The following is a 25,610-nucleotide window of genomic DNA, read 5'->3' on the forward strand; positions in this document are numbered from 1 at the left end:
AAAATTTGCCGATCCTGGATCTATGGGTAGACTTTAGAAAGCTTTAGATAATAGAAGCATCAAATTTACTGCTTGGAAATCCAGGCAAAATTTGATATGAAAAAAGACGGAGAAAAAACTCTTTTTATAAATTGAGATGGAGTTTTTACAAGCTCTTATTTGATTTGGTTGGTTGTTAATCAGTAATAAAACAATTTTGTTACTTTTTCTAAAGAACACGGCATTTTTATTATTTCAAATGACCAATTATTGAAGTATTTTATAAAAACTCCGAAACAGAAACATTGTCGTCTCTGACGAAAGAACTTCCAACACTGAGAATACCAATGGCCAGAACAAAAAGAAAGTTCAGTTAAAGGTTGAGATACATTTTCCAAAACTAACTAACCTCCTGAACGAAGACTTTTTTAGAAAATTGTAAATTATCTGTTCCTATTCAACCTGCAAATCCTAACTGTGACATTTTAGTTTTTTGAAATAAAAATTATGATATCAAGGGTAGAAATTAATAGACCTTTTTCCATTGAGAAAGTTTCCCCAGTATAGCACAGGAAAAAGTTTTTCACACTATATTAACACAGCATCGGAAGTAACCTCTATTTTCTTCCAAATAAGGAATATGTTGGGATGCAAAATCTAACAATTTGTCTAAGGTGGTGTTTACTTTTTTTAGAAGGAGAGACAAAGGAGGGGTACCGATTGCTAGATTTGTTTGGTCTTATACCGGTGGGATTAGACCTAGGAGTACCATGGCTAATGCCGACCTGTTTTTTATCCAGCTCGAATAAAAAAGCTAAGCTAAGTCCCCCACGTGGGACTTTTTTTGAAAGAAGTGACCCTGAATGGGACTGAAATTACAAAATTTTCTCAAAATTTTCCATATTTTTTCCAAAGTCCCCCGAAAAGATACCCTACTAGTGACTGATTTTTCTATTTTGGTGATTTTGCGATCCTACCTGGGACTCATGGAGGTGAAAAAGGGTACCATGACCAGCGGCTCATCCTCGTACCCCTTTTTGTCCAAGTCCCCCACCCGGAGGTTAGGCGTACATACATGCATTTTAAACACATTTTACCATCCTAAAACCCAGTAATTTTTTCTCACACTTATAGACAATAGAAAAAAGTGTTAAAAAACGACTGGATTGAGTTTAAGGGGATAATTAAATAATTAAGTGACACGCGCTGACCGCGCGACTACAGTCGAAAGGTGTATTTAGAATTGAACAGCAGTTTTTTTGCTTGTTGAAAATTTCTTCAAAAGTGAAACATTATTTAGAAGAGAAAACGCAAAAAAGTTTGGGAATAGGAAAAAATGAAGAAAAACAGTGTCAACTCTGAAACGAAAATTTTGCAAGTGTGTACAAAATATAAATCGGTATCTTTAGTAAAAGCAAAAAGTTTTTAAGTGTCAAATGAATTTGGAAATTTTGTCAAAAAGAACAGGTTTTCCCTTTCATTTTTCGTTACAAAAAGATATCAAAATTCTGATATGAAACTCTACTAACAAAAACTTAAAGTAGTCCAACTTAGATTAATGGTTCTTTTTTATCATTTTTGGACAGTACATTGTGTCCCTTTCAATTTGTCACAACAAACAGCCTCTATTTTATAAGTACACCCCCTTCCCACAGACCCGGCAGGTTCTTTTCAGCCAGTGGGGGTAAAAATAACGGACTGCAAGTCAATGGGGATTGTTATTATCATATTTTTTATCTTTTATGGGTGGGGATGGGGAAAATAAAATTATATTTTGCAGTGAGGATTGGTTTATTCGATTATTTTTAGTGGGGACAAGATTTGGAGTATAACGTTCCACTGGGGACGATATTTTGGCCAATTTTTCCAGTGGGATTGGGTCCCAGTGGGTCTGTGAGAAGGCGGTGTACAGTAGTCTGTAGTGGAAAAGCTTTTTTTAATGGCTCGGGATTTGAATTGCATTGTTTTCGAGCCAGAAATTTCAGTGGGGATGGTAAAGATAGTAAATAATTTGTTCTGAGGATTTGCTTTTCTGATTATTTTCAGCGAGGAGAAAAATTATATCATAAAGTATAATTTTCCACTGGGGACGACATTTTGGCCAATTTTTTCCAGTGGGATTGGATCCCAGTGGGTCTGTGAGAAGGGGGTGTATAAGTACAGTAAACGACTAGAAAGTTTAACTAGGAACACAACGAAAACAGATTTTTTACCATACCCTTATAAGACGAGAATTTTCGTACCAAAAATAGTCCAACCATCGAAACTCAAACCGATACGTGATCTCCCGAGTTGGTAAGCTACGTCAGGTCAAGGTTCAACGTTATCTGAACGTCACCTAAGTTGCTTTGACGTTTTACGTAACAAATAATATAAAAAGCAATTAAAGTACAATTGACTCTCGCTAATTCGAAATCGAACAGGATACACCTTATTTGATTCGAATTTTAAAGAGTATTATTAACATCGGAAACTGAGAATAAGTTCGAATTATAGAAAGAAATTCGAATTATAGAGGTTTGAATGAGCCAGAGCCTACTGTATTAAAGATCGCTTACAATTCATACTTCAAGTCCAATGCAGAAACTTTTCTTTCTCTTCATCTCCATCGAAAGTCGGTATAAACGGGATCTTAACAATTTCTTTGAAACCCTCACTTTTATCCGGCGCCACGTAACGACTCTTAAACACATTATATCCGACGTCGGGAACACGTCGGTGTTTGCCGTTCGTGATTAACTGACGGTAAAAGTTCATGTGTTTGGCGGCTTCGATGGTGACGTCAAATTGAAAACAACGGACGGGCATGTTGTACGTTTTTGCAATCTTGACGTAAGCCTGACGTGCTTCTTTTGACGGGTTTGTATTATCGACGGCGACACTTTTCTTGGCTTTCAAAGCTTCGTGAACGGTTTTCTCACATTTTTCTTGCGTCTTTAACGTGTCCCGATTAACAACGACGTAACCCTTACTCTCCAGATAACATTTCGCGAATGTAGATTTTCCAGACGCAGGAAAACCAACGAGAATCACCAGTTCTGTATCCTAGAAACAAAAAATAAGATCACGAGATTCAATTCTAAGAACCAAAGTTACAATCATGGACATAAATTGTGAGACAAAAAAAACTCTTATCTATATCTCCCTCCCCCCATTCGCAATGATCAATGAACGGTGGGACGGCCGTGCACAATGAACATGCAAATAGGGAAAAAGGGGGTTCAACGCCTTTACTGCAAATTTCTGTGTTTGTCTCAAACATTTTTGTTCATGGTTGTAGATGAAACTCCATGTCCCATGTCAAGGAAACAAGCAATACGTTTATGGACCTACCTGGCTGTTCAACAGAATAACATTAGTTAAAAAAACAAAAAACGTCAGAAAAAACAAATGAGAAAATCTCGAGGAATTCCCGAAAAACCACTTTTCCTGGATATTTCGTGATCTGGCGAGCGGGAAATTGTTTTTCGAGAATCTAACGAACGAACGAACGAACGAACGAACGAACGAACGAACGAACGAACGAACGAACGAAGAACGAACGAACGAACGAACGAACGAACGAACGAACGAACGAACGAACGAACGAAAACGAACGAACGAAACGAACGAACGAACGAACGAACGAACGAACGAACGAACGAACGAACGAACGAACGAACGAACGAACGAACGAACGAAAGAACGAACGAACGAACGAACGAACGAACGAACGAACGAAAACAAACGATTGTTTTAAATATTCGTTTCTTTTTTCACAAGTAAAAGTAAAATTAGCACATAATCAATACATCAGTATCTTCAAAATCAATCAATCCCATGAGACTTATATAAAACTTTATAAACTTTAAAATGTATATACAATTGATTATTCGATTTCGAGTGATCATCATGTCGTATACTCTGTACCAGAATGTATCTCACGTTTATCGTTTTGTAGTACACTCTGTGCGCATCGTCTGTTTGATACAAAAATTCCAGTACGGAGACCTCTCTGCGATGAAGTATGATTTATAAATAGCGACACTTCTCTCGTCGTCTCCCCTCTCTCACCTGCATTAAATCTCAGCGCTCATTTGAAAAATCTCAAATCAGAAAAGACGATAAAAACAGACGGCAATGAATTTTCAAATAAGCTGTAGATATCGAGTCTGCGTACAGACTAAATGTCATATAATTGTAAATCGTCAACTAGCGTATGCAACCACAGATATCATATTCTTTGACACACTAGATAAGCTAACTTTTCACAGATTTCCCGTGAAAGTGTTCCAATTTTGAAGTAGGCTCCACGCATCCCCTGATACGATTTGATATATAATTTAGTGTTTTGAGCACTCTGGTGACAACAGCAGTCTATGCTCGCTTACCCAAGCCGCACTGATGAGTTTTGGGAAGGACGAAACACGTGTCTGCGGATAGATGTATGATTTGATATATCAATATAAAGTCTGGGGATGCGCATTTTCTTCATCCTTCATATTTACATAGCATTAGTCAGATCGTAATCAAAATAACGGTAACATTTGATATAACGGTCCTCTCTTTCGGTTTCGAATCTTTCTGTATTAATTCGAATTGAAAAATTGGTTCCCTCTGCTGGAAAGATAATGTTAAATTTTCAATGTAATTTGGATCTTTCTCTAATCCGAAGAAAATCCTTGATTCCTTGCAGATTAAATGAAAGAAAGTCAACTTCAATGGTAATTTTTACATGGGGGCTTTTCGAAATTCTGCCTACCAAGAAATCCTTGCAAAATTTTCTGCTTGTAAGAAATATACAACCTTGTCAAGGAGTTTTTGTTCGGTGCTTCATATGTACAAAAACAATGGTTACGAATGGTTAAGATTTCATAATAACAGTGGGTTCTACTGACAATTTCTGCATTAATAATAATCGTTCTTTAAAACCATTCGTTAATCTTTGTAATAAACGAAGAGGAATCAAAACTTTGGAGTGGACAAACTATTTAGGTCGGGCTGTGGACAGCGAAATTTGTCGTTCTTTTTGTTTAGCAAATGCAGAAATTGTGACATTGAAGCCCTCTCATTTACTGTCAGAAAATTAAACGATAACCCATAATTCCATAACCCATCGAAATGTCCTCTTCACCTTGAAACAAACAAAAATATATGTTTCAATTAAAATACATATCAACTGCTTTCGACATCAAATAATATTTCAAAATCAAAGTCAAGCCTTCCCGCTCACTTTCGTTTTCTTCGCATACAGCATTTCTTCTGGCTTTCATCATTTGTCGGTCACGGCCTTTTATACTGCTGATACGTTCCGAAGAAAGCGAGCGGGTTAAAAGCGGGACTTTTACTCCATTTGCATCAAATATTGGCCGATTAGTACCACTGAATATAGCATTTTTACGATTGTTTATTCCGTTATGATTTAGAGATTTGGAGCGTAACAATGGGTTCTTCTTGATACACGAAAATGACGTTTTTCGTTCCGTAGGCGAATCAGTCATGACCCGCCCAACCAATAGTGGCGGAAGATTATCAGAAGGCATATGTTTGAGGGCGTTTTTGGATTGGCAGTGCCCTTCGTTGCTACTGTTAAATCCGTTCAACGTATCCACTAGTTGTTTGTCGGTGACAATTAAAGCGACCCTGGCATCGCTTTTCCCGTTCTCGTTCACAGCACCACTGGCGGAATGATTTTCCGCGAGTATAGCTTCCTCGGCGCATTCTTCTTCTTCGATTGAAGAATATCGCTCGAAAGAATTATTCTTAGATGATGAATGAGTCAGTAACGTTTTATGCTCTTCCGCAATAGGGCTGGATTTAACGCTTAATCGACGTAAGCTTTTCCCATTATTTTTGTTCTCAAAAACACTACGGTGGAGCGTATTGACAATACTATTTTGAAGAACAACTGCTTTGACCGATCTCCTCCATATCGATTTTTGTTGTTGAGTGTTGGCGTCCGCTTTGGACGCACGGCGGTCGCGCGGATTTGACGATTCAGTATCTTTCCAGTAGTAAACGTCGATTTTAACGGTAGGTTCGTTCAAGGTGCGATTCTTTTTGGTACGCATGCAAAAATCGAAACCAGCACGCGCCAGCTCCGTTTTACGCTCCCGCTTGGCGAGTTTCGAAAGCTGTGACGACCTTCTACGAAGCATTCTCTCTTGTTTGGTAAGGATTAGATAGCTTTACGCATATGATGTTGGTTTTGATAACGAAGAAGAATCGTTCTCTTATCAAAGGAGTGATAATCAAGTGGTCTAAAACGTCACCGTTACAAACAAATATCTAGGTTCGGATTCCCGCTTCTTCTTACAATGCCGAGCCGGCTGGACGTGGTCACCGTGAAAACAATCGAAAGACTATCTAAAAGTCATGGATTACTAAGCTATCCACGTAAGATATCGAGTCTATCTACGAAATTTTACCAAATGTTTTATAGCATGAATCGTATCAGTTTGTAACTTAAAAACATCAATTTTTGAATTTCAGTAGTAACAACAAGCAAACAGATTCCAACAAAATATTTTGCCAATTAGTGAAGATAGTGCATCCACCAGTCTCAAGTGAATCAATACTTCAAACCCAGACGTCTTTCATGAAAGTCAAGAAAACGTTGCATGGCGAGGCGCAAATACCAGGCTTTATGAATATCCCATCAAGCGTGAAATTTTTAGCTCTTAACTGAAAATGATAAACGAGATAACAAAGCTGATACAGAACGTCAAAAAAAGGTTTTTCTAACGTCCATGAAGTCCATAAAACGTCAGGTGAACGTTTAATAGCAGTTGTAGTAGGAATGTTTACGCAAAAATGTACGCATTTTTCCATAAGAGCAAACTATATAAGAACATTAGGCTTCGATGGCCTAAATATTGAGAACAAGTTTTTGAAGAATATTTTATGAAGGCTTTATGGACTCTAAAACACCCAATTTCTTAGATGATTGCACAAAAAGTACTCACAAAATGGCGAAATTAAGAACAATTTAAGAACAATTTTTAGTTTAAAACACATTCGAAGGCTAAATTTTGGATATTCCTAAATAAAAAAACGTAAATTTTGCAAAAACAGCACTGCACTAGAATACAAGTAGCGAATACAAATAACCGCACTCTAAGAAAACATAATTGATCTCACAGATAAGGTACTGTGTTTTCCCCTCTTTTTTGTGGCAGAATTGTTGCTAATCGCGATCCGTTTTAAAATTGCTGATTATAAGAAAAAACTGAGATAAAAAGTAACATTTTAAGGCGGAAATGGATTTTGCTAAAATAGGGGAGGAAATCATTGTTCAAATCAAGGAGGGAGTCAAAAGTTTAGTCTCAACAGGTCATCTCTGAGTGAGAGACTTAAGATCTTCATGATCTCAAGAGAGGCGAGTCCAATTTATAATTTGTTGTTTTACGGGCTTTAAGCTATCCAAAAAAGAGGGCCGGTCGGTCGGCGAAAAAATAAAAATAAAAGTAGAATTTCACCTATAAGATCTCCTGAAAAAGGCAGTAAAAGCTACTACATATTGACAAAAATGCGAAATAGAAAATAAAAAGACACAAAAGGTCAAATCATGGATAAAATGAAAAATGAAAATTGAACATAAAATTCTCAAAACCTTGGAAAAACTACCAAACTTTGACAGTCTATATTATTAACCCTATTCAACCTAGGCTTTTAGGGGCGGTTCAGAACTAGGGGGGGGGCTTTTCCTGTACCACCCCTTAACTTTTGATCTAGTGGGTCTTTTTGGATGAAATTTGGCACCAAGATCCTTGTGACGTAAGGTAAATTTTGACAAAAATTTTTTTTGATGACGTCACTCATCATACCCAAAGTGAGCAAAAACCGAAAATTTCCTTTGTTCTTATAAATAGCTATTGTATTCTAACAAAGGCTTTAGAAAAAAGTTGCCTGAGTTTAAAATCCTTATTTTATCTTAAATATTCAATAAATTACGGTTCAAACGATATATTTGACATAAAAAATAAATTTTTATTGAAAAAGTGTCAATTTTTGTGACACCTTACTGTCAGAAATGTCATCATGCTCAAGGTGTGAAAATTTTATTTACTTTTTTATTTTGAAGCTAAATAAAAGTTAGGAATTTACAGAAAATTTCACGGCAAAAGCTCTATTATCTCAAAAGCTATGACCAATAGTTTGACCTCCGAACAGAAAGACCCCCCCCTCCCCCCCTAGGCCGAATAGGGTAAAGCAATAAAAATAAAAATGTACTACCAAAATCAATTTTATTTTTATTTCGATTTTTGGAATTTCGAGGTCGGTCGGGCCCGTAAAACAACTTATCAAATTGGTCTCGCCTAACAAGAGCTGTGTTCTCAGCTGAATAAACGTTGTTTTAACGCCCATCTAACACATCCATGCCGTCTCTAAAACGATAAATGAGCGTTGAAACAACATTGTGAGCCATCTGTCTAAGCTGAAAATACTTGAAAGTAAAATAACGAGGAGCTAATGAAATTGAGTCAGCGTGAGTCAGCGTGAGTCAGTATCCATTTTCGTTAATCTAGGCAAAGGCAATAACAATTCCTACCACTGACACGTTTTTTTAATAAGAACATCCGAAATAGTTGAAGTCTTCAGATGTTCTTAACTTTTCGGGTTTCAAGCCTAAAAATGTTTGAGTATTTTTGTTCATTTTCCAAAGAAAACAGGTACACGTTTTTTTTTTATTAGAACGTCTTAATTTTAGCTGAGGCTGGATGTGCCTATTTTCTCATCGATTTTCAGCCTGAAATGTTCTTATTGACGTTCTTGAAATCGATTCGCTTAAAATCTAATAAAACCTTTGAATGTCGATACGCGTGTTTCTCGGCGATCGAAGAAAGACGAGAAACGAGTTTCTCAACGCTTTCGCAGGCTAGCGCTTTATGCTGCGTTATATATCTTATGCACGCAGATTGGGACAAGCTGCGCGCATGCGTCGGAAATATTTAAAAATGGCATCTTTCGATTCAGATAATCCTCGCATTTGCAGAAGAGCACTAACTGAGATTAGTTAAGTTAACCTTTTTAACTCTTCTTTCCTAATTTTTTCTTATATGTATAAACCGAGACGATCAAATTTCCACGGGACGTTCGATAAGAAATAAAGACAACGAAATCTGTGAAGAAGTGGTTCGAACAAAGGTGAATGTACGATTAACCGACAATTTACAAATGTAGAAATATTTTTGTTTAACAAAATTGTACGTAAAGGGAGGGAAGACCTTTAACCTCCGAAGGTTGGGGTGACGGATGCTATCGGTCGGAGATAATGTTTCCTCCAGAATAAACAGCCACTGGGGGTTTTACGCTACATGCTTCGTCACAAACTTTATTTTTTATATTTTTACGAGTTTATTTTTTGAATTCTTGCCAGGGGGGGGGGTGAAGCAGTTAGTACAAGACATCATGCCTACTAACTGCTTTCTCGGAAGAAGTTAGTAACACCACCACCTTGGTACACTTAGTACAGTTAGTACTAACTGAAATTAGCCTTGAAAAAGGCTTTTGACCTTCATAAATTCAATAAAATCAAATAAAATTTAAAATAAAATTTAATATCTTAAAAATGATTCAATTTTCCATAGCTTTCAATAGGAAAAAACAACATTTTAGAAAATCAAATTTCTATTGCAACCAGCAAATTGTTTTTAAGATTTGAAAAAAAAATTTCGAAAATTTGAAAAAAAAATCTACTTCCCCAAAATCTTTTTTGGTAAAATATTGTCTTTTTTTTTAATTTTCTCACAAAATCCTATTTTTTACACAGTTAGTACCAAAATTTGGCAAATTTTTAGCAGGGGACCACCCTTTTTTGCAGTTAGTACATCTGAGTACTAAGTGACTTTATCCAATTCATATGGCACACCCCCACGGTACTAACCGGCATGATGTCTTGTAGTAACTGCTTCACCCCCCCCTGTTCTTGCTGTAAACTGAAAAGCGGAAAAATTATCATTGTTTTAGTGTTAACCAGATTGTTATGGTGTTACAACTTCAGTATTTTTCACTGGTCGATCGTTCCATAATCATTTAACTTTTATATCATATGAGCGTGATGTTCAACAAGATAAAATAAATGATCGCTTTACTTTTCACTTATAAATATTATATTATATACGTATATATTATCTCAGTTAGTCGTGTTTAATGCAATATGATTCCAAAATGAAATTATGATTTGTTTCTTTATATCCTTACCACTCCAAGCTAAGACGAGAAATAGTGGAGAATGTATTGGGTTAAAAATCGAGTAAATTTACTATTATTTTTAGATGAGAGGAATGATTACAGTAATAATTGCACAAAATTCCTTAAGAACTCTAAAGCGAATTTCGTCAAACTATTCGATTCTCAGGCTGGACATGTTCTTATAATGTTCTTAAATTTTTGCCAAATTTCAGCCAAATGTTCTTATAAACTGGGTTCTAACAAAAAAAAACGTGTATTTTAGAGCCCACAAAGCCTTAAAATGTTCTTAATTTCGGCCAACGGAGACTTATGTTCTTATAAAGTTAGTCCTTATAAAAAACGTGTAGCAAATGAGATACAAACGCCTGAAGTGAGTAAAAAAACTTGAAGAATACCTGAAGCATCTATTACCTCCAAACTCCAACCTCTTACTCAAAGTTTGAGCTTAAAATCTAAACAAACAGGGAGATATCCTTTCAGTATTTTCACAAAAAAACGAGGTGTTGTCATAACTTCTAGTCTGTACCAAACTCTTCTTCGCTGACTGAAAAGATAACATGAAATATAAAAAAGCACTTCGGCGGGGTGGTACAGGATAGATAACTTCCTAACATTCACTTCCAAGGGCTAGACTAGAAGGGCTAGACTCGAGACTCCTGGATGAGAAATGAAGCCACTTATTTCCCATCCTAAACGCGTGAAATGCATGACTTTCACACAAACGCCGGATTGAAAGTAAGAGGAGTAAAGTAAAGTAAAAAAAGCAGTCCTCATAAAACAAAGGAACTGCTAGATACAATCCGTCGTCATGATTCCGGCGCGTTCTAGACACGTTCTGGATAGGAAATAAGTGGCTTCACTTTTCTTTGCCTGGGAAAGGTTAGAGATTTTATTCTAGCCCTTCGGCCTTGGAAGTCAATACTTCCTACCCAAAACTTTCTACTTGTCAGTAATTCAGCCAGTACGCATCTTCAAGAGAAAAAGTATCAAGTAAAGCGGTAACAAATTTTTCCCTTTTTTTAACCATAGCAGATAAAAAAAAACAACAAAGGAGGGAAAATAAAATAAAAGAAAACGAAGTGATGAAATCTAAAATGAAACAACTTTTCTCAAGCAAATAACAGAAGAACAAAAAGAAACGCATTACATAGGGATTTACATCTTTAGTAACTCTGTTTTTTTTTTACCAAAATGAAATTAAAGTCAATGTCCCAGTGGGGCTGAAATCGTAGGGTATTTTTTTCCCACCAGGGACAAAATTTTGGGAAAACTTTTCGGTTGGGCGGGGGGGGCGACAACTTCTACAGTATATAGTATACTACGTAAGTAAACTAAAGTATAGTTGGAAAGATATTGCGGAGCATGTAAATGAAATCTCATTTCCGACTGGGTGGACTGAATCTCTATCGGACAATCCCTTGTGGATAAGAGGGGCGGCGGGGCCATGTCGCCAGCGGCAGGTTCCCGGACCTAAGCCGTATCGTCAATCTAGTTCATAAAATGTTATCGTTAGAAAAGAGCTTAACAAAACACCCACTGAAAATTTCAAATTTTTTTTTCATCAAACGTGCCCGGGAGGGTTAAAACAATAGCGTCGTGGGACAACCAGATTTGGGCCTATCTGGGTAGGCAATTTCTAACTTAAAGCACTTCAAAACCGTTTAGAGCACTTCCAAACCGTTTGTGGTTTTGAAAATTCGTGGGAATTTCACTTTTTTCTAAAATATTACGACCATGATTGTAGATTTTGAGTGTTAAAGTTAGGGTTAAAGTTACTTTTAAGGGCCCCAGAAAAAATAACCACGGGGGAGGGGAGCACTGCCTCCTGCCACCGCGCTTACTGGAGTAGATTCCGACCGAAACTAAAATTCAAGAGGTATAAGTTTTTTCTATAAGAACAAACTATATAGGAACATACGGCTTCGATGGCCAAAATGTTAAGAACATGTTAAGAACATGTTAAGGCTTCCCGGACTCGAAAACACCCGATTTCATAAGAAAATGGACAAAAATACTCAAAAAATGGCGAAAATAAGAGCATGTTAAGAACATTTTAAGGCTTAAAACTCAAAAAGTTAAGAGCATCCAAAGGCTTTAAAAATTTTGGATGTTCTTATAAAAAACAACGTGTATCTTTTGTAGGAAACAGTATAAATAACCTAGAATGGTATCCGAGCTATAGCACATTCTGTATACAAAAAAATTTCGCCTAAAAATACCTCAGCTTTTAGAGCCCTACCAAAACAAGTATCAAGACTTTTTTTTCTTGAAAACTTAAACCTAGCCTAACACAGAAACCAGTTATCATGATAAAAAGGCATGTAATAAATTTCAAAACTAAATTTCAACATCTCGAACGGGGGAAAAAGATACAGATGTTTTTTTTTCGACTTAAAAAACCTTCAGTCGAGTGTTATGTATTCACACCACTTTCATTCTTCAGAAGAACAATACACCTTTCTTTTATAAGAACAAATCATATAAGAGTATAAATCTTGGATGGTCAAAAATTAAGAACAAGTTAAGAATATTTTAAGACTTTGCGGACTATAAAACACCCGATTTCTTAGGAAATAAGAACATATTAACCCTTTCCGGACGAGAGAAATATACTTTAAAAAATATTTCGACATCCACTACATTCACTACTTCTTTCAGTCTGCGCCACAATTAGTTTTATGGCGTGAGATGCTAGGCAATTCGATCTGCCTAGCAAGGGTGCAGTATGCAGTGCTGACGAGTCCTAATAAGGACGAAATGCATATGCTGCTCTGCCACCCAAATCTTCTGAAAGAAGATAGTAGCTGGACGAGTTCTTGGGAGGGCTTGGCTCTCGAGATATCCTTGTTTGAATTATGGCCATTAGTATGGGGCTAACTAAAGGGTCGAAAACATTTTTAGGTTTAAAACTCAAAAAGTTGAGAACATCCGTAGGCTTCAAAGAGTTTGGATGTTCTTATAAAAACACGTGTACTCTCAAAACTTTTCAGTCTTTGGGAGAACAATAGAAGGGATCTAAAAAGGGATTATTTTTTCATCAATTTTATGCTAGTGTAGAGTAATGTTCATTTTTTTGTGACAAAAAAAAACATTCGTATGTGGGTTTTTGCTAAAATTATTATCAATATTTCACAATAACTTGTTTTTCCTCCATATTTCCATTTTTACACTTCGTGGGCTCTTAATCTTAAAGAAGCAATGAAGATCCATAATCATAAAAAAGTTATGCAAAATCCAAGGGAGGTCTCTTAAATTGGACGTAAATCAAGGGACAACTAGGCTGAAGTCGTTTGTAATCTGTGTGATACAGTAATGTGGGTGTTATATGATAATACGATAATCATTACGGGATAACATCAGTTTGACTGTAATTTCTCTTTTCCAAATAATTGTTTTTGAACTATCTCTAGATTAGTCGTCTATTATCTTAAACTAAACGCAACTATTACAAGAATTTGTAGAAAATCCAGGGTTCTTTGAGATTTTGGAAAATCCAACAAGGACATCCTCAACATGGGAAGAAGCTTTTTTTAAACAGTCCTATTATCTTACACGCTTTTTTTAAAAGAAGGGTATTTTTTTCAATTCATCATAAATATTCTTAACTTTTTGAGATAAATTATCATGAAATATTCTTACGGTATTCTTAGGTTTGGATTCAAACCTAGCCTAAATCTACCATGTAATACATAACTCAAGCAAAAGTCATTTTTAGTGGAACCTGTCAGCATTGCTTGGGAGTAATTGGTAATTTAATGGTAAAACGCTCTAAAAATAATCTGCTTGAGCCATCTTTTACCTATGATAGTAGCCTACTTTCATTCAAAAATTCAGAAAAAGTTAATGATCCAATATTTCACAAAGTCCAAAAAAAAATTTTTTAACCGTTTTTTGGCCCAAATTTGCCCAAAAATTTTTTTTTCTCGAAAATCAAGCTCCGTCACATTCGAGGGTATATAATTTTACATATTTGTGCAAAAAATCAGAAAAAACTAATGAGCCAATCACGAGGAAAGCTTATAACGAACGAACGGACGAACGAACGAACGGACGGACGAACGGACGAACGAACGAACGGACGAACGGACGAATGAACGGACGAACGAACGAACGGACGAACGAACAAACGGACAAAGGTTAATTGGTAGGTCCAAAAATTGAATTATTTAAGAATCTATGCATGATTTTTAATACTTTGACACTTATTCCAGGTTCAGTATTGTTCTTATATTGTTCTTATTTTGTTAACAATTTTCAGCCTCGTGTTCTTATAAACCGTTCTGTATAAAATGAAGTATAGAACGTGAAGACTTAATTAAATCAAACATGCGTTTTAAGAGAACGAAACAAATTATAATAGTTAAATGATGATGAGATAATTGCAGAATTGAAAAATGTGGTTATAATTCAATCTTATTGCAACAATATCCTGGTGATGATGTTCTGAGAAAGAAGGAAAATAATACGAAAGTGAAATTTCGCCAGAAAACGGCTTCGAAAGTAAGATTGCACAAAAACGTTGTCTTTGTGGTGCAGAATCACTTTGCTTTATTCCAGAAATTTTAAACGTTTCTTTAAGAGGTTCTTACTCTCAGGATTTTGATAGCTTTATTTCTCAAGAAACGAACATTTAAGAGTTTGCAAAACCATAAAATATTCTTGGATTTTTTTGACCTCAGGAGCCTTACAAGTCTTTTCCACACTTTTTCAAAAGACCTAATATTCAGGGGGCATGCCGATACCGAATCCCTCCTTTCGGTCAACAGCGAATCCCTCCTTTCGGCCAACACCTCACCCCCTCCTTTCGCCCGACACCCAACCCTTCCTTTCGGCCGACACCCAAACCCTCCTTTCGGCCGACACCCAACCCCTACTTTCAACCGACACCCAGCCCCTACTTACAGCCGACACCCAACCCCTGCTTTCAGCCGACCCCCAACCCACCCATCCTAACTCAGGGTGAAAAAACGAAATAGGTAAAAAGGCAGACAATGTTATGGGTATTCGCACTGAATCTTATAAAAAGAAAAATCTAAATTCCTCTCCAACAACGTGCTTCCTTTGCAAGATATTCCGTAACCCACAAATTATTGTGTATTTATCCAATCAAATTTCAGTGCCAACACGAGGGTCGTAGAAAGAGAAACACTTTCTAAAATTATTTGACCACTAATGATCAAACATGCCAAACCAAAAGCATGGCAAATTACGTCCTTAATGATGCTCAAGAAAAATACACCTTTTTTATAAGAATAGCAAAATTTTTTGAGGCCTTGGGATGTTCTGAACTTTTTGAGTTTCAAGCCTAAAAAAATATTCTTAAAAACAAATTTTGAGCGTATTTTGACCATTTTCCCCCAAAAATGGGTGTTTTAAATCCGCAAAGCCTTAAAATGGTCTTAAAACTTGTCATTTAATGTTTCGGTCACCGAAGCCTTACGTTCTTATATAGTTTGTTCTTATAAAAAACGAATAGTTTCGGAATTTGTTTCTTCTCCTATAAATAGGGATGGAAAATCCAGAACACCATCATCAAACGTTTCCAAACTTTAAGAAGAGTGAACTAACGGTAAAAGGAACAAAAACTACTTCAAAACGCAACTTTTAACTAACGTAAGTAGTATTTGATTAGTTTAAAGCCTTACTGAGGAAAATGATAGGCGTATTTAGGCAAAAATAAGTGATGGATGTGTGCGAATATTGAGGGTTTTTGACAAAAAAAATGATTCCCTTCTAACGTGAAAGTGTCTGTAGGAAATTTACTTCAAGAAAAAGTGCTCCGAAAAAAAATTCATTTCTTTTGTTATTGTGGACTTTACTAGGCTGCACACATCCCCTCTGATAAGTTTTGATATAGGGGATGCGAATCAGGCTCACAAAACCGTTCCGAACTTAGCAAAAAATCTGCTAACCAAAAAAAGAGTTGAATGATAAAGAACTTTGATTGACAGTTTGTCGTCTTTTGTTATCTTGAGAGTTTTGTTTGCTAATTCAATTAATTTCGATAAACAAAAAGAAAGAGAGGAGAAAGAGAGATTTCTACCCATATGTTCTTTTTATTTGAATCTTTATTTGATTTCTATTTACGTCATCAAATAACTCAAACAATACACATCGATTTTTTTGAAAAATACAAGTCGCCAAAATTCTGCAAAATACATAGCTATTCGGTAATTTTCTCGGAAGCGATATCAGAGCCCGATTCGCATCCCCTATATCAAAACTAATTTGGGGATGCATGCAGCCTAGGACTTTACTGCTCTTTTAAAGTCACTTCCTCGCCAACCTCACCCAACATAAATGTCCTGACTACATAAACTGAAATGATTTCAACACAAAGACGGCTACTGACTTTGAGAGCTTATCGGCAGTGTTTGATTTAAAAGAAAATCTCAAAATTTGCTACAGTCACTCCCACTAATTCGAATCTTTGACTATAATTCTTTCTTTTGTTATAGAAATGTATTTGAAAGGCGTTCTGTGCCTCTTGGCACTATACCAAGTCCATGGTTACACCAAGATAGACGAAGGACGAGGACCATTATACAAGTTGAATGCTATCAGAGATACCTTCTTGGAAAGATATGGTGTCTCTTATGATAGACCATCGTTTGGTCAGCTCCTCATTGGCAAACATCCACAATACCCAATTAAGAGGATCCTTATCCAGTTCGAGACCTTACCACGTCATGTCTGTCCAGTTGGTAAGATAGAATGGGCCCGAATCTACATGTATTTTGTTCGGCGTCATCGGGCCAGCTGGTACAACAACCAACGACATCGTGCACCTTGGCTCGATTACACGGTTCATGTTCATCGTGTGAAACGATCCTGGGAAGAGAGTTACGCCAGGCCCCGATATCGATGTCGATCCTGCTCACATCGAGCATGGTACAAACCGTATTTGGATCTTGGTCGTGATGCAGTGAACGAGCCAGAATGTAAGAAAACCACAATCTACTCATACACACCAAGACCAACTTGGCTAGCTTTTGATGTAACAGGATCAATGAAAGCTTGGGCTGAAGGTGCACCCAATTACGGAGTTTTGATGAAAGTCTCTGACGAGAAAACTGAAGGTGTTGATTTGAGATTCTGGAATCGACACAATCGAAATGTAAATCTTCGACCACACGTTGTTGTACAATGCAAAAAGTAAACCCCGCCCAATAAGTGTCAAAATTGTAAACTTTTTATAACTTTGTGTAATTTTTTTACTGTCAAGTTATCCAACAAATTTTTGTGGATCTGAAATTCCTAGTTCATTTAGATAAGTTTTCCTTGTATAAATAGTTAATTCGAAAAAAAATAGATTTAAAAAAAATCAAAATAATTGGTCTTTGAAAATTTACTCAAAACCCAGTCTGTTATGGCGTAGAATAAGAAATAGTCCAGGTTACAGTATGTGGCCCCCAAAACGGCGATAAAATTTGAAACTTCTCTCAAATCTAGAGGAAAAGAGGTTTTACAAAAATTTTTGCTGCGTGAAAAGCTTTAACATCTCTACTTTATTTCCTGGAAGTTCTTTTTCAAAATTTTCAATTTTAACAATATTTTTTCGCTTAAAGATAGGTAGCTTTTTTCTAATGGCCCCCAAAACGGAGGTTTGCAATTTTAGCGAATTTTAGCGATTTCTCGAGATATCTTTAAGATATGAATACAAAATTTTGCCCATAGTTTTGAAATGTGATTTAGAGGGTTTTGGGCATAAATTAGTTTGTTTTGATTTACAACGTCGTAATCAAGTTTCTGAAAACCAATCTCTTTTGAAAATAGTTCCATTCATGTATGGAATATGCTGTGAAAATTTTAGAAAAACAGCTTAACTGAAACTGAAAATATTAAGCTTTAAAGTTATTTTTCTCCTACATTTTGTTAAAAAATGACAGAATTTGCCGTTTCTGCTGATTTAGCGAAAATTTTTATACATAAAATGTTAATTTTTTGTTATAAACTATTAACTTAAGCTGATAGGAACGGAATTCCAAGATTTTTTGCTGTTTCTCATATTTAGAATTTTCGGTTTTATCAATGCTGATTCTAGGGCCCTAAAATTAGCCTCCGTCTCAGAACGCGGTCAGAAAATTTTGCGGATAATTTCACAGCGAAAATGCATCCAGTGAAATGTGAGTAATGTATCATGATTCAAGTCGACTGACATAATTATACACATAATACATGTTACAAGTTCTGCCTACGGATTCTCAAGCTCGGCTATAATAAAACTATTACATGTTAGTAGCAGACCCGACTAACCAATGTTATGTAGCAGGTTGAAACATGAGTTTCTGCTGGAAAGATGCAGTTTGTTTTCAAGTTAAATCTTCAAAATAAAACAAACTGTGTGGGTTTCTTTACTTCCAAACAACCTACCAATAGTTTTGGAACACTCCATAATAAAGGAAGATGGCTCTTCTTGTGGATTGGCTTTCTGATACCCCATATAAACACGATGTGACATGAAAGTGAAGAGACATGACTTGTTGGTTTTTGTTTGATTTGTTGACTCATATATCTCATGGCAAATGGGATAGCAAATGACTTTTCATGTATTGCTTGGCTCTACATATGATACCTCTAACTTTGAACACCTCCAGAATGTTTAAAAAAGCATTTTACGAGATAAGTTTCAATTATAATTTTCATGGAAATTTTTAATCGACAGATTTGGCTTGGCGTCAGTTTTGTTTGGTTGATGTTTGGTATCGTGATCATTAAAAGCAATGAAATGCCACACAGTCACTCTACACATGATGCCTCCAGCCATGATTGGTATCAGAATGTTGAAAAAAGAACATTTTACGAGAAATTGTTGATAGAAATTATGTTGACTTATTTTTACAATTTTGGCGGTGTGGGTTTAGCTGGTTGATAATGTTTACACTGTGGGATGGTTTTCAAAAAACTGTTATATTGATTATTGTTTGTTGGAATTGATTACCAAAAAAAAAGAGAACCTTTTTTTGATAAATACTTTATTTTTTTCATGAATCGAAGAAACCGTGTGGATAGTATGTCTTGTAGTAACCAATGCAGTGTCTGTTTTCAAATTTTGAAAGCTCTATACCTACTGAATTGAAGCTCTGACTAGGTCTGTTTTTAAAACTTTGAGCCATGTTTTTTTCTTTGTTGCTATTAAAGATAGATTTTTAAATTGTCGTAATGTAAATTTATGGTAAAGTTTTAGTTTTTGAGTTTAGTTCATCATCAGTAGTACATACAGTAGTATTTTTTCAGTAATCCTTTCTTGTAAATATAGTAACATTTAACCAGACTCATTGCCCTCATTATATTCGAATTTGTATTTTTTTAGGACTGATAAGTACATATTTTTAAACACCAAAACAAAGCAAACAACATGCCAGTTCTTTCTGGACAAATATATATGTATACTTTATTGTGTGCTTTGAGTTCTATTTTAATCAACCCTCTCAACTGCTGATCTTTCAACTAGGGGTATCATTTAGGAGTATAGAATGGGCTTCCATAGTACCATTTTCTCTAAGTATTTTGTGCAAATTTTCAACAAAGTAGACTTCTTGACTGTCCTTGTCCCTTATGTTAAAGTTGTTCTGATGGAGGACATTGCTATTTTTGGTAGCCTTCACATATCAATAAGGAGCTTTGGTGTAAATGTTTTTTCTGATGAAATTATACTAATCTGAAACTATTAGGGCTTTATGAACTTTCTAGAACAATAATCTTGCTCCAATCTTGAGAAACACTGGAAAAATAGGTTAGCATTCCCTGCCATAATTTAACAGATTTCCTCTGCTTTCTGCTTGAAAACGCTGTCGTATAGCCGAAAACGAAAGTGAAACTGTGAAAACGTCCGCAAATTCGGGCCCAGTCCTCTTCCGAGACGGAGGCTAATACTGGTTGACCTTTAAGATGCTATATCTTTTATCCATCTTCTAAAGTCACAGATGTATCTGTATTTTCTGAAAGACATTAGGTTTAGAAATTTCCTATACCCCATTTTCATAACTTATTTATTTATCTTATATCCAAGGAGCTAGAGTGAGTTATATGCAATTCTTATCTAATTTTGGTGTTAAAATATTTCCTTCAGACGCAAATATGTTATTTTGAATCTGTCTCAAACCATAAAAAACATGCTCATTTCTAAGTATAACCATCATTCTTTTAAAAATAAACAAAAATCGTTTAATTCTGATAAATCTACAAGTCAGAATCCTCATTTTAATGACGACCTCCGTTTTGGGGGCCGTCTCCATTTTGGGGGCCATATAGATAGATAGATATGAGCCCTCCAAATGCATTCGGGATGGGTCCTACCCACGAAGGAGTAGGAATCACGGCGCTGATAGACACTGCGACTTGACAGACGCGAGCTGCCAAGCCATGGCGTATACCATGACACTCGAACGACACTGGGAGAGCGATGCTCCCACGAGGCCGAACCTTATGAGTGCTACGGCACGTCGCAATGACTGTCTAATCTACCCACACTCTTGTATCAGAGTAATGGTACCCAATTCCCCTCACATGGCATGGGTTGACCCGGGCGAAGGTATATTCACTTGCCAAGTGAATCGTAGAGACACGGTGGGTATTGAACTCGGGCCTCCCAGGCGGGAGTCAAGGATGATAACCACTATACCACTACGCCATATACTGTACATTAAATCTTTTCTTAACAGCTTTAAGTCGTAAAATCATTTTTTCTTCTCGAAAACTCGAAAGGCGTATGTAGTTCATTCAAAATGAGCGTGGTCAAATTAAGCATTATTTTCGATTACAAAAGTATCAAGAAAGCTCATACCTTAGATGTAATGTCCTCAAACTGTTTGACATCAAGATTTTGTGCTGACGACAGCAAAGTTTTGGGGTTGATCGAACCCCATTCAAATCTGGAGAATGCTTTCATACCGAGGAAATATTCTTCCGGCGTGTAAAATCGAACACCAACATTCGCCGCAAACTTTCGATCACTGCATGAATGATCTTTTTTCTTTCCTATAGAATGTAATAGATATATTTTCAAATAATTAGGGGAATTGAATTTTTATCGAATAAGGGAGCTTATCGAATAAGGGAGCGTCGTTTATGAGAGTTTCTTGTTGACTGGGACTTTAAATTTCATCGAATAAGGGAGCTTATCGAAAAATAAAATGTCGAATTAGAGAGCGTTCTCTACTTTGGCGTTCTTCAACTACAGTTGATTCTCTCTAATTCGATTTTGATGGGACAAAAAATGTTCCTCGAATTGCGGAAGGTGTTTTTTATTTATTGACTGGCCAGATAAGGGAACCAATATTCCAATTTGAATTATATAAAGATTCGAACTATAAAGGTTCGAATTAGAGGGAGCAGAATGCCCTTGATACCCCTCTATTATTCGATAATATTGAAAGCAACCGTCGACGAGAAACTCTCATAAACGAAACTCTGCTAGATTCGATACGCTCCTTTATTTAATAGAAATCCGATTTCGCTAGAAAATCGAATTAGAGAGCGTCAACTGTAATTAATATAAAGTCAAGCCTCTCTCATTCGAGTCTCAACAATTCAAATCCCTCGTAATTCGATCTAAAATGATAGCCCCTCAGCCTTTAAAGCCTTACGTAGAACCTCTGTAATTTGAATATTTTTCTTATTTCTAAGAGATTTTTGGGTCCCTTGATAGACATAGTCAACTATATGTCCGTTCTATTAAACAAAAAATAATTATCATCCCGGTTTGGCTATGGCCAGTATCCCCTGAAAAAAAAGCCTCTAAAAGATTCAGCTAAACCAAACCTTTTGGGACTAGCAGATGCATTTCAATAGAAACAGATTCCCAAACCCAGGGTTTACGCTGAAGTATTTTAGAACGTAAAGGTTCCGTTTCACTCCGAAACAAAATGAAGCAATTATGTTGGTTAAATTCAATTTTTAGATAGATAGAGTCGATATTTTACGTGGATAGCCCAGTAATCTAGGACTTTTAGACAGTCTTTCGATTGCTTTCACGGTGACCACGTCCAGGGTCGAGAATCCCTTGTTTGAGAAGCTGGTGCCTTGACCACTTGGTCATCGCTCCACGCTCTACGTCACTGCTAATGAATAAAACGACTCCATTTCATTTCGGAGAAAAACAGAACCGTTACCTTCGAACATGGTTTAAGAAGCTTGGTACGATACGGAAACTTTTGGGCTGAATCTAGCTGAATTCGAGATTCAAATCATATATTACCTTTTTGCCAATCTTTTGGCCTTCCCGAAGCGTCACCGACAAAAAATGAATTTTCTTTATCGATTGTTATTCCTTCATTACAATTCGATGCCATGAAGTCCCAAGAACCTAATTTTGAAACGAACGAGAATAAAATGTGCATTTTCGAAGCTTTTCCTCAGAAGTAACTATGGGTCTTTTTCTATAATCACGCCTGAAACGCCTTCAACCGTCTAAATGACTTTGAAAAAGTGCAAAGGGTCGAACCTGGGTCTAATTTCAATTTTACAACAAGTAAGCGAGTACGAGTATTGTTAAATATTCTGTCAAACAATGTAGATCATGAATGTGTCGCTCTTTTAAGTAACACTAGATGATACAGAAATTATATAGTATTGCTAACCTGTGTACGGTTTTCGGTAGACATTTTCACCAGTAGAGATGAATGCTTGTACTGGAAAACCTAATTCGTTCATCATTTTTGTGATCTTTCCTTGGATGTCACTCTCCTTAGCTTTGTTCTTCTCGATTCCTATATAGAATTGTATGGTAAATATCAGTCAAATCGAACGAGCAATTCAACGAATACGTGATATTAGCCAAAATTTACATTCTGGTCTGTAAAATACCAACCAGAACCGAACCAAATGATCTCTAATCAACCAGATTTACCACTGGTCAAAATATCCAGGTCATGGAATTTGTCAGTCTTGAGACTTGGAGGCCTTTAGCTACCCTTCCCAGGATTCTTTCCCTAATTAAACAGTATATACTCAAAGAAGGGCAACATTGGGCCGCGTTTGGGACTAAGAATTGAATTTAGCGCATTCTTTGTTTTAAGTGACACATTTTTCGAGATCTAGCCTATTTATTAATTTTATTCTCAATCTGGTATAAAATTGGTACTAAAATTAGTGATTTTTTTCAGATTTTTTTGCAATTTTTCAACAAAAAGAAATTAAGAAAAAAATAGAAAAGAAAATTTCCCAAGTTCAATTATTTTTGCATTCAGTCATGAAAGAGCATTGTTTAAAAAAAGTGTCAATTTTTGCAAAAAATTAATAATATGTTGTAAAAATCAACACTCTTGAGAAAAATGGTCCCGAGAAGACAAAATTTTTCCTGAAAAGACCAAAATTAGTTGGTGTCTTTGTCTAAATGTTTCTAAATAATTTAGTACATGGGTACTAGAACACCACCTCACTAAAATGGGGTGATGATATACAAGAAATTCTCGAAAATCCTTTAATCATCCTTTGATCTAGGTCCAAATGGACCTAGGTCGGAAAAATTCTACTACCGAACCCCCTTTGGTACTCTAACCCAAGTCGAATCGAATACCTTTTGCAGCAGACGGTTCGATAGACACTGACCAAACAAAAATATAACGCTTTTTTGCTAAGAAATAAAACAACAAACCTGCTTGATTTGTGAAGATAACAACTTTATATCCATCACCGCGCAACGCTTTTAATTTAGGTTGAACCTGTGATAACATGAATTTCCAATCATCTGCGTTCTTAGGGAATTTAGCATTCGATTTTGGAACGATTAGACAGCCATCCATATCAAAACCAGCGATTTTTGTGGATCCTAAGAAAAAGTATAAGCAAGATCTTACACCACAGGGCTGGACTTAAAAAATTGTTGGTTTGCCGTCACCCGACCGACCCTACCTCGAAACCTGCCGACCCAAAAAATTTTATTGCCATTTTAAAGAAGATTTTTTTTCCTTAAAAAACTTCAAACAATAAAAAATCAAAACTCGTATCTTGTTTGTTTCAAGCATAAGAATCGTAAATTCCCTGCTAGCACTTCTGTTTTTTATTCAAAATTACCTAAATGTAAACAAACTGTTAACCCTTCCATGGACGAAAATTTCATAAATCGCCAAAATAAAAAAAAATTCCCACCGACTGACCCACCTCCTAAATCTAGGGTCGGGTGACGGCAAACCAACAATTCTTTAAGCCCAACCCAGTGTTATGGAAAATTTGGCCGAGGAATTTGTCCCCTGGTAAGAAAATACCATTTCAGCCCTACCGGGAAATTGACTTTGATTTTATCCCCTATTAAAAAGTCAATGAAAAAATTTACACTCCAAAACCACTCCCACTTGATTCTTTGGGCCGGGCTTTCTTCAGTAGAAGTTTTATCCCCACAATGGGTAAAAGTTACAATGGAAAAGTGTATGATATTTTAAATAAATATCAGGGTCTGATTAAATATATCCTGATAATGGTCCGTAAGAGAATCTTTCAGTGTTGGCGGACCCCTTTTTATTTTTCTGGATGACTATTATGAGCTTTCGAGCGGTGATTGGCAAAAGCAATACAATTGCACGAAAAGACCCAGTCGCGTTTTCATTTTCAATAAAAAAACAATGTGGTTTTGAACGTGTCGGCCAAACAACCAGATCAGATCGTCTCATTAGTCATACAAAAGCGTGGTACCGTAGGTTAGTCTAATGTCAATATCCCGACAATGGTCTTCTGATTGATAAAGAAGGTTGGAATCGCTGATCACTGAAGAGAAAAAAATTAATCAGTGATTCCAATCTGTATACCTTTTAAATACTATTTCTAAGAAGGGTGTCGGAATTAGATGAGGGATGTCAACATTAGATCAACCCACGGTATACGCAATATCTGTCATGTGATTAGAAGCTACTCAAAAACTCCGACAAGGAAGAAGCGAGTAAAAGATAACAAACCTTCCAAATCTTTGCATGTCATATAAGATAACGGTTTCAAGCCTTTCACAGCATCACCATAATTTTTCCAAGTGGATTGAATCTTTTGTTTCTTTGATGCTGTGTTGCCACCACCAAAAGCGTCCAATAAGCTAGATTGTTTGGATTTTTTATTTCCCTTGGCTTCACTGACATCTGACGAAGCTGCTCTTTTCATGGTGTAGTAAGGTTTTGTATGTGTGACCTTGGTATGGAAACTGTAAAATATCTGGCGTCGGCGATTTATATTCAATAAAACTGAATAAAAACGTTTTCATTCATTCATTTTTTGTTTTTTTTTATTTTTTTGCTTCTGAATATAAGAAAAGAATCAAAATTTTAAGGGCAGTATAATGACTTTAGTTAATAATACTTCGGTCTGCTTCGGTGACTTAAATAAAGCTAAAGAGATGAATTAAAGCTTATTAATTAGAAGGAAAGCAAAGGTTGATATATTGTCGTATAACCATTAAAATCAAGTCATCATCTTTACAGCACTTGCGTATAAACGATCCTTATGATGTTCGATTTAGAATAAACATCAAAATA

At 36.1% G+C, this 25,610-nt stretch overlaps 2 protein-coding genes across 2 annotated transcripts; one reads left to right on the plus strand and one right to left on the minus strand.

Moving 5' to 3' along the window:
• Positions 1-2,302: 2,302 nt before the first annotated feature.
• On the minus strand, positions 2,303-25,376 carry LOC136812864 (uncharacterized protein F21D5.5-like). Its single transcript, XM_067069390.1, has 6 exons — positions 25,044-25,376; positions 23,750-23,923; positions 22,734-22,862; positions 22,352-22,459; positions 20,939-21,132; positions 2,303-3,024 (listed from the first exon to the last, which is right to left on the minus strand). The coding sequence occupies exons 1-6, from the start codon at positions 25,237-25,239 to the stop codon at positions 2,548-2,550; spliced, it is 1,278 nt and encodes a 425-aa protein (XP_066925491.1). The 5' UTR covers positions 25,240-25,376; the 3' UTR covers positions 2,303-2,547.
• On the plus strand, positions 15,681-17,492 carry LOC136812866 (uncharacterized). Its single transcript, XM_067069391.1, has 2 exons — positions 15,681-15,765; positions 16,611-17,492. Exon 2 carries the CDS (start codon positions 16,613-16,615, stop codon positions 17,309-17,311), a length of 699 nt encoding a protein of 232 aa, XP_066925492.1. The 5' UTR covers positions 15,681-15,765; positions 16,611-16,612; the 3' UTR covers positions 17,312-17,492.
• Positions 25,377-25,610: the final 234 nt, after the last annotated feature.

The sequence above is a fragment of the Clytia hemisphaerica genome, unplaced genomic scaffold (genome assembly GCF_902728285.1).
Source record: "Clytia hemisphaerica strain Z4C2 unplaced genomic scaffold, Clytia hemisphaerica genome assembly, whole genome shotgun sequence".
Lineage (NCBI taxonomy): Eukaryota > Metazoa > Cnidaria > Hydrozoa > Leptothecata > Clytiidae > Clytia > Clytia hemisphaerica.